Source organism: Cyanistes caeruleus, chromosome 3 (genome assembly GCF_971803275.1).
Source record: "Cyanistes caeruleus chromosome 3, bCyaCae1.hap1.1, whole genome shotgun sequence".
Taxonomy (NCBI): Eukaryota; Metazoa; Chordata; class Aves; order Passeriformes; family Paridae; genus Cyanistes; species Cyanistes caeruleus.
The window spans coordinates 102,710,767-102,723,683 of record NC_141703.1 but is presented as its reverse complement, the minus strand read 5'-3'; the positions used below and the strand labels follow the sequence as shown (position 1 = coordinate 102,723,683).

At 58.1% G+C, this 12,917-nt stretch overlaps 1 protein-coding gene across 25 annotated transcripts in view; it reads left to right on the top strand.

Moving 5' to 3' along the window:
• ARAP1 (ArfGAP with RhoGAP domain, ankyrin repeat and PH domain 1) overlaps positions 1-12,917 on the top strand; it is a 35,837-nt gene that overhangs the window by 12,937 nt on the left and 9,983 nt on the right. For 13 of the 25 annotated variants that reach the window (XR_015285164.1, XR_015285167.1, XM_086883445.1 and 10 more), the window contains 13 exons: positions 2,194-2,333; positions 3,833-3,900; positions 4,654-4,757; positions 5,263-5,433; positions 7,010-7,079; positions 7,359-7,479; positions 7,595-7,800; positions 8,166-8,272; positions 8,355-8,554; positions 8,641-8,726; positions 9,817-9,999; positions 10,942-11,116; positions 12,544-12,678. Coding sequence is in view for 22 of the 25 variants with exons in the window: in XM_086883445.1 (XP_086739571.1) it covers positions 2,194-2,333; positions 3,833-3,900; positions 4,654-4,757; positions 5,263-5,433; positions 7,010-7,079; positions 7,359-7,479; positions 7,595-7,800; positions 8,166-8,272; positions 8,355-8,554; positions 8,641-8,726; positions 9,817-9,999; positions 10,942-11,116; positions 12,544-12,678 (1,766 nt within the window). In the remaining 3 variants the exon portion in view is untranslated. Of the gene's footprint in view, positions 1-2,193; positions 2,334-3,832; positions 3,964-4,653; positions 4,824-5,262; positions 5,434-7,009; positions 7,080-7,358; positions 7,480-7,594; positions 7,801-8,165; positions 8,273-8,354; positions 8,555-8,640; positions 8,727-9,816; positions 10,000-10,941; positions 11,117-12,543; positions 12,679-12,917 lie in introns of all 25 variants that reach the window. The other 12 variants (XR_015285166.1, XM_086883432.1, XM_086883447.1 and 9 more) reach the window with 3 other exon arrangements.

Below are 12,917 nucleotides of genomic sequence, written 5' to 3'. Positions count from 1 at the left end.
GTGGGGGGAGGGGGGTTGTAGAAAGTGATGTCCAAGGAAGTGATTACAGAAGACTCTTTTTCAGAGGGCTGGGTGAGCTGGGCAGGGGTGGTGGCCTGGGCAGAGGTTTGGTTTTGGGGTGGTGCCTGTGGGAGAGCACTGTCCCCCTTGGAAGAGAGGCTTAGATAAAGGACAGCACATAAGGCACTGGTTTGCCATTTCTGTAATGGCAGAGGTGGCACCAACCAGACCCTACGTGGAACAGGACTGGCATCCTTTGGGCATGACTGCATGGGGGTCCAGGGGGTGCAGAGGGTGATAGGGCACCCACACTACCCCATGGAGCCATGGGGGGAACATGAAGCCCAGGGATGCTACAGCAGCAGATGATGACACGGAGAGCAGGCAGACCGGTGGGGAGAGTGTTTTGGGGAACTGGGTTGTTATTTGTACCTGAGCTCTGTGGGTGCCCATTCTGCTGGTCCCTGGGATGGTGGGGCTAAGGGCTGTACAGGATGGGCTGAGCCAGAAATCCTCCTGAGAAGTCCCCATCCAGGAGATGTGGGTTGTCCTGGCCTGAGGCTTGTCATCTCGCTGCTGGGCACGGGACTTGTGCTGGAGCCCTCCAACCACACCCCAGGGGACAACCACCATGCTGGGTGGCTGCACAGATGCAGACCCCAGCCAGGCTCTTGCTGGAGGCTCTGTGGCTTGTGCACTGTCACCTCCATGTCTCTGGGTCTCTGCACACATGGGTGCCCCAGCAGCTCCTGCCTGATGATGTTGGGAACAGTGCTGCTCCACTGACCACACTCCCCTGCCCATGCTCTGCTCCTTCCCTGCCAGCATTCCCTAATGTATGGATGGTTGTGGCTGGTTCCCATGGAAATAGCTGCTGAGTAATGAGGTCAGGCTGACCCAGGGAGAGCCAGCACTCCCATCCTCCCCTGCTTCCTGCTCCAGCCAGGGAGAAGTTTCTTCTCCAGCTCACGCCAAGCTAAGGGGAAGCTCGTGCATGAGCCATGGTGCTGGGAGGCACATCCCCAGAAACCGTGGGGTGCTAATGGCATCTTTGGTCAAGGAAACATGGGATCATAGAATGGTTTGGATTGGATGGGACCTTAAAGCTGGTTTAGTTCCACCCCCCTTGCCAAGGGCAGGGACACCTCCCACCAGACCAGGTTGCTCCAAGCTCCATCCCACCCGGTCTTGAACATTTGCGGGCATGGGGCAGTCACAGCTTCTCCTGACAACTTGTGTTAGGGCCTCACTACCCTCAGAGGGAAGAACTTCTTCCCAATATCCCATCTAACCAGCTGTTCCTTCTTGTGGCTACAGTGGGAGGTAGCTGGGGCAAGGATGGGGATAGTGCCAGCATGCCAGTCCCCTGGGGCTCACCTGCCGAGGCTTGGCGTGGAAATTCTGCCCACTGCCTCTGCCCTCTCCCTGGATTCAGGAATGCTCCAAAGATATCTTGTATTTTTATATCCTGGAGAAACTTCTTAATTTCCTGCCCTTGAAAATAACCATTACCCCAGAGGTTTCTATTGATTGCCTGTCACCTTTGAGTCTCAGGAAGGCAGGAAGCAAGGAACAGGAGGTAGAAATGGTTAAGCCCAGGTGCTCTGTGGAGAGGAGGACAGTCCCCATGGTCCCTCTCCACATTGATCAAGGTTTTGGGGCTGGGGGCATGGCTCACTGAGTCAGGAGAAGCTCCATTTCCGTGATTTCTTGCTGCTATAGCAGCTACCTGGATCTCCAGTGTCCATCTCACCATAAGGAAGCTGGTGACACAGAGCATCCCTAGGGCCCTCGTCTTGCTCAAGGAACCCTGTGGCCACCTGCAAACCAGCTAAGGAAGTGGCTCTGCAATTGTTTAGACTGGAGGAAAGAAAACAACCTGCTCTGGGATGTGGCTTCAAGGCTGTGGGTGGCTTGGGGTGTCCCAGAGGCAGATAAGGATCCTGAGCCATGGAGCACACACAGGGGAGTGAGGCTGGATGCCAGGAAAACATTTCCAGGCTAGAAAAGTAGTCATATAGCCCAAGCAGGGGAAGGCTTTGCCATGGGGTTTTAGGAGTTGGTTTGTGGGTTTGGGTCTGCTGGGGTTTGGTCCCTTTTGGGGATCGTCTGTGACCCCCTTGTAAGGTGTATCATGGTTGGGAAGTGAGGCAGGGGCTGGCATAAGGCAGTACTTGCTCCTCTCTCCCACAGCATCCCTGCCAAAGAGGAGGTCCCCATCACTGAAAGAGCAGCTGGTGTCACCCTGTCCTCCCTGTTTCCCCTGCCTCGCACAAAGACGCCAGCCCCAGCACTGCCCTCCAAGGTCACCCATCCCTTCGTGCCAGAGTTTGGTGAGTACAAGGGGGGCCCCTCCAATCTTCCCCTGTCACAAATCTTCCTTTGGGATGTCTGGCTGCCAATCCATCAGCATCCATCCTACAGGTGCTGTGCCTTCCTTCTTGTCAGTTTGTTCCTCTGTCCTTGCTGTGGTCTCTTTCTCCTCTATCCCCTTCCTTGCCTTCTGGGCTGGGGGTGTCAGGTGTGCAAGACCTGGGATGGGAAATTTAGGGTGTGTGAGGTCTGAGCTGGGGGGCTTCAGGGAAGGGATGTAAGACCTGGGTTTGGAGTTTCAGGGGATACAAGATGTGGACTGGGGGTTTGAGTGCAGCCTCTCCTAGGGCAGAGCAAAGGTTTCTGTGGGTGCTGGAAGCACCCCCACCCACTCACAGAGGAAAAGTGAACCTATCAGGGGAGTGGAAAGGAGATGTCCCTGGTTCTGGGATCCTAGGACTGTGCCTTTTTATCCCCCAGCCTCATCCTCAGGGTGTCCCTGGGGCTCAGCCAACTGCAGGGAGCAATGCTGAGCTGGGGATCCCCATGGGAGTGAAGGTTTGGTCTCAGGGTGCACTGGTTGGACTATACTTCAGCTGGAATAGCTCCATGGAAGGAAGAGGAAGGGCTGAGTTGGATGGGGTGCTGGCTGCCTCTCAAGGCCAGCAGTCCTGCAGGAAGCAGCAGTGGTTCAACCGGGAGCTGGGGTGTGTTTCAGAAGCTGGGAGAAGCCATGGAGAGGGAGGGGTGCAGAGAGGAAAGCTGCTCCCACCCTGATGGGTTTGGGATGCAGAGTCTGCAGGGGCTTTCTGTGGTTCCAAGGTGAGCATCTACCCGCACCCGTCAGCCCTCTGCAGCCTGGGAGCATCCTCACCTGCTGCCAGGCTCCAACACCATCATCTGCTTTGGGGTTTTGGGAAGGACGTGCTCCAGATTTTCAGTGGGATTTGGGAGTGGGTGTCTGCCAGGGCCAGGCTGTCTGGGGACACTTGTTCCCTGTGGGCTTACAATCCTGACCAGGTTTCCTGCTGACGTGTGGGCTGTGTGAGGAGGAACCATCTCTCGTTCCCATCATCCTCTGGGATCTCATTTCCATGGTGCACAAGCTCAGGAGCTGATAAGGAATGGGAGAGGAGGGAGGGGAATTCACCCTGGAAAACAAGCTGTGGAAAAAGCCCCTGGGAACCACCAGCAGCAGGAGCTCCCGGGCAGAGACATGAGAGCCTGGATGGAGCCATGGTGCTGGGGCTGGTGTCACCAAGTCCCCTTCTGGAGAGGCCAGGAATGTCATGACGGTGCTGGGAGGTGCCACTAGCGGGATTTTGCCCTCTCCCAGCTCTTCCCCAAACTCCTTGATAAAACCCTTCTTGTCACAGGGACCGTTATTGGCCAAGGGCAAAGCAAGGGGAAGCCAGCCATGCCTGCATCATCCTCCCCACAGGATTCAGGGTAGCAGGGGGAATTGGGACCCCTTGCTCTATCCCAGCTGATTCCCAGCATCTTTGCTCTCCTTTGTCAGATGACTCAGACTACGAGGACTCGGCGTGGGAGGAGGAATTAGCCAGACCAACGGAGGAGATGGCCAAGGTTGGTCCCACCATGGGGCTGGAAGTGGGCAGGAGCTAGCACGGTGACTGGCCTGAAGGACAGGTACCAGCCTTGGGATGCTCCAGAGATACTGGTTAGGGCTGGAGGAGCATGTTGGCAGTGGCTAGAGAGGGGGTTCTGCCTCACTGAGGACCCACTGGGTCTCCCATAGGTCCCTAGGGAGTACCCCCTGGGTCTCCCATGCGGGCTGGAACCTCAGGGTTTCCAGGGAGCACCCACAGCTGCTCAGCACCCCGCCACACTCACATGCCCAGAGTGTGTGCTAGTAGACATCTCCAGCACTGCATCTTGAATGTAATCCCTGGATTGTGAATTTCTATCTGCCTGGATTGTGAATTTCTATCTGCCTCCCTCACTCTCTGGGATGGGAACAGATGGATTTGAGGAGTCCCAGAAGCTGCAGAGCCCCCTGAGCACCTGAAGCCCCCACCTGCATTTGTTTGGGAACACCAGGGCCAAGGAGGCGATGACAGATTTCTCATGAAGCTCCTACATTTTTAGCTGCTATAAATAACCATCCTAGTGTTCAGCTCCTCCCTTGCCTGCACTTCCCTCTCTCTGTGAGCCTCAGCATGCCTCTCCTGGGCACCCTGGCACCGTGGGCACCCGTCTAGCTGGGGATGGGCTGGTGACATGGCATCATGTCCCCTCTCCTTCCATCCACCCTGCACCCTCACGGTGCAGTGGGAGCACCATGGAGAGCCCGTGTGTCACCCATGTGTGTCTCTGCAGGAGGATGCTGAGCCAAGGATGGGGCGACCACGGTCCCTGCGTTTCAACAGCCTCTTCAGTGAAGATGAGTTTGGCGAGGAGCACCCCAATGCAGCCCCTGCCAAGTATGAGCTTGGCTGCTGTGCTGTGTGCGAGGCTGGTGACATGCTGTGTCTGTGTGTAGGCAAGGGGTATGTGTGCATGTACCAGGGGATGTTTTTGATTGTGTGGAGGGTGTGAGCACAGGTAGAGAGGGCATGGCAGGGCAGGTTAGTGCACAGGTCAGGGCTTGTGTATGCACAGCTCGACAGTGCACACACATGGACACACACAGGAACTGTGTGTGTGAGCAGAGAGCAGCTCTGTGTCACTGGGTTGGGGCTGTGGTCTTGGGGGTGCCCCTGTCCCCTCTCCCAGAGCTGGGACTCAGGCCTGGGCTGTCTGTGGGACTGGGGGACATGCTGGGACCTCACTGAAGGGACCATCCCCAGTGTCCCTGCTTGCATGCAGCTGGCCTGCATTGCCTGCGCCTCAGGGAAGGTCACAGGGAGGCTGAAGCATGCTGGGGAGCCTCAGCCCCTCCTGGGGCCCGCCAGCTCTTAACCCCCTCCCTCGGCTCCTCATCCCCAGTGGTGGCAGCAGCTGGAGTGACAGGGACCTGAGCCTGCACCCGTCTGCACCCGACACCTTCCCTGGCAGCAGCCCCAGCACGCTCAGTGACAGCATGGAGGGCACCAGTGCCACCACCCCGCTGTCACCCACCATCAGAGCAGGATGGCTGGACAAGAACCCGCCACAGGGGTGAGTGATGTACTGGGGGTTCCTGTGTGACATGGAAGGGTGATTGTCCCCTCCTTTTCTCACCTGTAATTTCTGCTCATGGGGGTGTATGGCAAAAATCCATCACTTGGGGTTCCTTCCACTCCCTTCTATCCTGTGATTTAGGTTAGAAACACCCATTTTTTGTGAAAGAGCCTTCCTCAGAGCAGGTGCCACCAGTTGTTGTACTGTGCTGACAATGGGAGGCTGCAGCTCAAGCTTCTTCTCAGATCCTGCATCACTGGGAAAAAAGAGCTGCTTTTCCTCTGGAGGAGCCCTGGAATAGCAGTGACCACAAGAGAAGCTGTCAGGGATGAGGTGGGGAGTCTGGGCTTGGCATGCATTTGGAATTGCTGGGTTTGCCACAGGAGGATGTGGTGATAGCCCCTATCCCATGGGATGTCAGCCCCAAATCCCAGGCTTATGGTGGAAAGTCAGGGGTGCAACAGTAATATGGGGAAGTGCTAGGCTTGTGTCTTTGTGCTCCAGGGTAAGTGAGCCAGGGAGTCATGGGGAGACCACTGATCCCCCTGGGGAGTCTAGTGAACCCTGGGCAGTGAGCATAACCAGCACAGTGTGCACAGGGAGCCCATTCAAAGAGCCCCTGCACTAGCTGAGAGGCAACAATCAAGCAGGAGATGTGACAGAGGCTTCTTAATCTGAGCTCCAAGGAAGCCCTGAGGCAGCAGTTCCACCAGGAGGAGGAGGAAGCTCAGCTGTTTGCAACAGAGCAGCCTTGCTGCTGGGGAAGTGAGAGCAGCTGGAAAGTCCCTGGGAATCTGCTCCAGCAAACCTTTCCTGAGTAAACAAGCCCTTGAGCAACCGTGTCCCTGCCACCACAGCAGCCCGCAGCCCCACCAGCAGGGGGGTCCTGGGGGTTCAGTGCTGGTAGGGGGCTGCATGGAAAGGCTTGTGGAGCTGTGTGGGAAACAGCTTGGCTCCTCCTGCAGCCCTCATGTTAAAGGGTTGGGCTGAAGAGTGTCCTGCCTTTCCCTGTGGTGCATGGTTGCTCTGCATCCTCAGCTGGGGAGGGCAAAGAGGTCTCTGGTGGGCTCTCTTCCAGACCCCAGAGGGTCCTGCCTCTCATCTGTATCCCCATCCTGACAGAGATGCATGGCTTCTCCCTCTGCTTTGGTGCCACTGACCCCTCCTGGAATGTGTCTCCCGGTTGAATCCTGCCTGGCTGTTAGGGGCAGCCCTTGTTCTCAGCTCCATGTTTTAATTGGTGCCTGGAGGAAAGCATGAAATCCCCATTGCTATCCCCAACAGCAACATGAGGGCACAGGATCAAGGGCTGGGGACTTCAAGGGCTGGCCAGGACAGGCCTCTTAACCCTATGCAGGACAGAGGACTGGGGATATAGCACCAGATCAAGGGCTGGGGACACCCAACACCAAGGGCAGAATGGAGGGCTGAGGACATCGAGGGCTGGGGACACAGGGCAGGATCAATGCTGAGGTGGCCCCAGGCTTTTGGCAACTGGGGCGTGAACACGCAAGCAGAATCATTCTGAGTTCAAGGGCATCCCCTCCAATGGGTTCCTCTGGTTCCCTTGCAGGTCCTACATCTACCAGAAGCGCTGGGTGAAGCTTGATGCTGACTACCTCCGATATTTTGACAGTGAAAAGGTGGGTGGAGAGGATGGATGTGGGGGTTTGGGATGAGAAGGTGGCAGAGGAACTGCCCCAGCAGGGCCACCTCTCTCTGGGCGTCCCAACTCGGAGATGTGGCTGTGCCAAGGGTCAGTATCCCAGGGAACAGCCATGGCTGGGTGCTGGGGATGAGGTGTGGGAGGCTCAGAGCCTCCTGGTCATTGGAGCTGGAGCATTGGGAATCCAGGGCACTAACTGCCCTGTTTCCCCGAGGCCACAGACATGAGCAGCGTGTCTCCCCACTCCCTGACCTAGGATACCTACTCCAAGCGGCTCATTCCCGTCTCCTCCATCTCCCGTGTCTCCAGCATCGGGGACCAGAAATTTGAGGTTGTCACCAACAACCGCAACTTTGTGTTCCGGGCCGAGAATGATGGTGAGTGACAGGGGTCCCTGTTCCCCACCTGCTTTCCCTTCCCAGCCCATGGGATGAGTCCTATGGGCTCCTGGGCCCAGGCTGATCCTGACCTGTCTCGCCTCTGGCCCCACAGCAGACCGCAATGAGTGGATACGGACCTTGCAGGAGATTGCAGAGGAGCGGAAGGGCAAAGCTCCAGAGAGGACACTGATGTCCTTAGCCACCGATAGTGCCACTGAGCTAGCCAATAAGAGTGGCTTCCTGGAGCTGCGGGGCTTTAAGCACAAGCTCTTTGTGGTGGTGTCTGAGGACAAAGTGTTCCTTTACAAGAATGCAGAGGTGGGTTGCTGGGGGGGTGCTATGGGGGACCCTGATGGTGTTTCAAGGGGAACCCCTTCCCTTTGCACTCCCAGCCTGAGCAGAGAAGCAGTGAGCCAAGGCATTCGGGCCTGCCATCCCTCAAATGGGGACAGCACAGAAACTAAAGGGTACTGCTCTTTGAGCCCCCCGCCCTCTCTGCTAACTCTGAGCCTTGGGATCTCCCAGGAGCATCACACCCACTGTAGCTGCTTCCAGAGTCTGTGGTGCCCTAGGTACCCCCATGATGAGAGCTGGGCAGAGATAGGACAGAGTTACTGCAGCTCCCAGGCACTGGATCCCATCATCCATCCCCCCCTCATCCTTTGCCCACCCTCCCTCACCAGGACTATCAGCTGGGGATTGGCATCACCTACATTGAGATGAATGTGGGGAATGTCAAGGAGGTGGATCGCCGGGGCTTTGACCTCACCACACCGTACAGGATCTTCAGGTGAGCCCAGGGTGGGAAGGGGGTGCTGAGGGTGCTGCCCACCCCAAGCCATGGTATATCTCACCCCCATCCCTCCTGGCAGCTTCTCTGCTGACTCAGAACAGGAGAAGGAGGAGTGGGTGGAGGCCATGCAGCAGTCCATCACTGAGGCGCTCTCCAACTCGGAGGTGGCCGAGAGGATCTGGGCGGTGGAGTCCAACCGCTTCTGTGCTGACTGTGGCTCCCCCAAACCTGACTGGGCCTCCATCAACCTCTGTGTTGTCATCTGCAAGAGATGTGCAGGTACCCATATCCGGAGGGGAACAAATGGGGATCCCCAGACCTTTCGCACCCCAAAACGGGTCCCTAATGGCTCATCTCACTGGTAGGGGAGCACCGGGGATTGGGCCCTGGCATCACCAAAGTTCGAAGCCTGAAGATGGACAGGAAGGTGTGGACTGAGGAGCTGATCGAGGTAGTGGCACAGCCCAGTCCCAAAAAGCCCTTTTGGGGGGTGACAGCCTGTTCCCTGTGCATTGTGAAGCTGCTGGCAGTGGGCTGGGGGTGCTGGAGCACGGCAGGGCTCTACCAGGCTGATTGCAGTCCCTTGGGGGGGACACCGTGGTGCGGCTTGGCTGGGGAGAGGACCCCCAGCAGCCTTTCATTCTGTCCCTGTGGACACCTGGCAGCCAGCTCAGCATGCCGGCGAGGACAAGCAGCACTTCATGTGCCACGGACAGGTAGTGTGTCTTTGTCCGTGGGGACACGGCTGTTGGAGTGGCCGTGGGGCCGAGGGCAGAGCAGTGCTCCGAAGCCGCCGCCGGGGAGGAATGTGTCAGTGCAGCCAGGGCCGGGAACGGCTGGGCGGGGGGAGCTGGGACTCGTTTCAAAACCTAACCTGGCAGCCATTTCCCACCGGCAGAGCTTGCTTGGCTGCCTTCTTCCCATCCCTCCTGCTCAGATCTTGCATTCCTGCTTGGCGTCCCACCCGCGCAGCCCCCGCCTCCAGCACTGCCTGCTCCCCGAGCTCCCAAACGCTTCCAGCTGCTGCTGCTCCCTTTCCCCTCCCCTCTCTGGGAACGCTGCCTGAAACCACCCCAGCATCCCCAGGGCCCCTGCTCGCACCGCCCCTCCTCGACTCTGGCATGCACCCATTCCACCCCTGAGAGCTGCGGCGTGCTGGGAGTCTCCGGTGGGTCTCTGATAAACCTATAAATGACAGCGCTCAGCTGTGCTTATCGGGGTGGCAAGGGGTCACCAAAAGTGCTTTGAACCTGTCCCCATGGATACTGAGCACCGCCCCACCTCCCACAGCTGGATGCTGCTTTCCAGATGTGATTTTCCGGGCCAGCAAGGGGAGTTGGAGGTTATGGGGGCTGTCAGATGCTGCGTGCCTGCAGTGGGTGGGTGCACCTGCATCCTGCCCACACGCACTCCCCACTCCCCTACACCACCCATGCTCTTCCTGCACCCCATTGTTCCTCCAGAGCAGCACCGTGCCCCCAGCGGAGCCCACCAACGTGCCCTAGCAATGTTGTCACTTTGGTGTCTCCTTGTCCCCACAGCTCTTCCAGCAGTTTGGCAACATGATGGCCAACCAGTTTTGGGCTGCAAATGTGCCTCCCAGTGAGGCCATCAGCCCCAGCAGCGGCAGCCAGGAGAGGAGGCGCTTCCTCATCGCCAAATACCGGGAGGGCAAGTACCGCCACTACCACCCACTCTTTGGCAACCAGGAGGAACTTAACAGGGTCAGTGGCCCCCAGGGGTGGGCACCCGCTTGGGGGTTCTGCCTTGGGGGTTCAGTGGTGCTGAGCTGCGTGCTCTTTCGGAGTGAAGTCTGTGTCCAAGCAGACCGCCCACCATCCCTACCTGCCTGTATCCCAGCCCCCATTGCACACCCTGTGTCCTCACTGTGCACCCCAAGCCAAAGCCTGGGGTCTCCGGGAGGGATGAGGCTGCTGTGGGGACAGGCTAACATCTCTGCCATGGGGTGTAACCAGCTTCATGTCCAGGCTGGAGAGCCTTGTCCAAGATGGGATCTCCCTACCACAGCCAGGCAGCCCCAGGGTTTTCTTCTCCCTGGCTTGGAAATTGTTTTGGTGTCAGTCTCTGGGCTGGATGGGGCTTAGGGGAGCTGGTGCTGGGGGCACACTCCAGCTGAGGCAGCTTGACATCCCTCTCCAGGAGTACCTGGCTAGCACTCCTGATCACCAGCCATGGCAGCTATTCCCTGTGCTGGCTGCTGGCAGGGTGCCAAACTAGAGTGTCACACAGGGAATATCACACAGGGAATGCCATCCTGGCGCTCTGGCTGCTGACCTTCGCCTCCTGCTCTGCTATAGCTTCGCTCCTGCCACAGCTTCCCCAGTGTTTGCACAAGCGGTGGGGGTACACGGCGGGGCCGAGGCAGCCAAGGGAATTCACATGTGGGCTTGTTTGTTTTCCTACTCTGGCTCGGCCAGCCCGCCCTGCTGCCTTATGACTTCACCCCGGCTCCTTAAGGGAGGGATTTGCTTCTGGCTCCAAACTTTTTCTTCCAGTTTGAGCCTCCTTTGTTCTGACCAGGCAGCTGGGAGGCGGCCGGGAGGCGCTCACTGCGCTCACCCGGCTCCTTTTGCTGGGGTGAGCACTGCTCCTGCTCCTCGGTGGCAGCCATCAGCTTCACTGCTGGCCTCCTGGCTCTGCTGCAGGCTCTGTGTGCGGCTGTCACCACCAGTGACCTGGCAGAGACGCAGGCTCTGCTCTTCTGTGGGGCATCAGTGACCTGTGACACTGGGGACCCCCAGTGCCCAACACCCCTGGCCCTGGCTGAGAGAAGTGGGCAGCGGCTGCAGATGGAGTTCCTGCTCCACAACAAAACCTCAGGTAAGGGCTGACCCCCTCGAAGCTCCACCGTGGGCTCACACCCACTGACAACATTCCCGGAGTTGGCACTGGGGTGTTCTGGGAGACACAGCTCTATTTTGAGCTGGTCTCAGCTCTGTGTCCTGCCCAGCAGCTTCCTGGCAGGAGGCTCTCTGTTTGCTGGCACTGTCTGGAGTCTGTGTACCCTGCAAGAGGGAAGAGATGCTTTGGGGAACCCCTATGTCCCTGGGGGCTCAATCCCAGCTGGGAACACAGGTCTGAAGCTCAGCTGGGGATGCAGACTGGGGTTGCAGGCACCGGAAGAGATAGGAGAGAGTATTCCCACACTGTCTTGGCATGCTGTGGGCATTCCAGGCAGCTTCAAGGGACATTCCTCTGTCAGATGGGCAGCCCCCACCTGCAGCATGTCCCTGGGGCAGGAGGGCTGACCCCCTAATGACCAGTCCCATTCTGCTGGATGTGCACCCCTGCCCCTGAACTTGATTCCAAGGGGGGGCTGATGGCTCCCATGAGATCTGCACCCTAATACAGACCTTGGGTGGGTGGGCAGGAACACTTGGGCAGGTGGAACAGAGGTGTGGGGGGCTGGTCAGCACCTGCCAAAGCCATCATTTTCCTCCTCGCCTTAGCAGCCAAGTCTGTCCTGCAGAAGTTGGAATTTGCCCAGGTCTGGGGCTGGCCCAGCTCTTCCTGACATGTTGGCACTGAAGATGTCTGGGAGAGCTGTGAGGCCTCCCAGGCCACCCCAGCGACCCAGAGATATCCAAAGCTTGGGCTTATACTGCTGGGGACAGCAATCCCAGTGTCCTGGGATTGTTTGGGTCGATGAGCCCAGCACTGTGTGAAGGAGGGCTGTACTTGGAGAGCAGGGATCTGCCTCATCCTGGATTCCAAATCTCTAGAGCTCCAGGCACTCTACACTCTGACTTGGGTGTGATTTAGGGGTGTACCTGCATCCTATCTCTGTTTCATCCCAGAGGATGTGGAGGTTGAGTCTTGCTGGCAGGGTAGGGAAATCAAGGCAGGGGACATGACTGTGATCAAAGGAGGCAGTGACAGAGCCCTGGGCTGTTATTTCAGCTGCAGGACTCTGATGCTCTGCCCTGCACCTCCTGCAGAGCAGCAGGGTCCTGGGACAGCCTGGGAGGGACCTCAGTGGTGGGGGAGCCTGGACCCCATCTCCCCACATTGTTCCCATCCAGTCCCAGCTCAGTACTTGGGGAGGGGCTTTGGGGAGGACTCAGGATGTGGGATGACTCCCAGGAAACCTTGGATTTGGATACCAGCACTGTTCTTGCACCTGTGGTGGGAGCTGGGGCTATAGCCTGTGAGATACTCTTTGTGCTGAGATAGGGGAAACCCAGCTGCTTCGTGGGGCTGGGGGAGAAGGGCAGCTCCCCATGACAGACTGATCTCCCTGCTTGCAGAGCCACCACGCCTGGAGATGGTGTGCAGTGAGGAGAAGCCCTACTCTGTGCACCTGCCCTCCATAACCCACAATGGCTTCCTCTACAAGACCCCCTCCATGGTCAAGCCCATCAGTGAGCGAAAGGGCCCGGAAGGTACATGTGTGAGACAGGGGAAAGAGAGCTAAGAGATTCAGAGAACACCCTCCCGTGTTCTCTCAGGCATTGGAAAGGTGGTGGGGAAGTGCAGCATTATCTGGTAGCCTAGTTTGATGGGTGGTCACATCAGATGGGCACCCAGGGGGTGCTGCTGGAGTGCTCAGGCTGGTTTGGTGGGTGCTGTGGGGTGGGCCAGAGCTCAGGGAGGCTGCTCAGTGCTCTCCTGTACTGTGCAG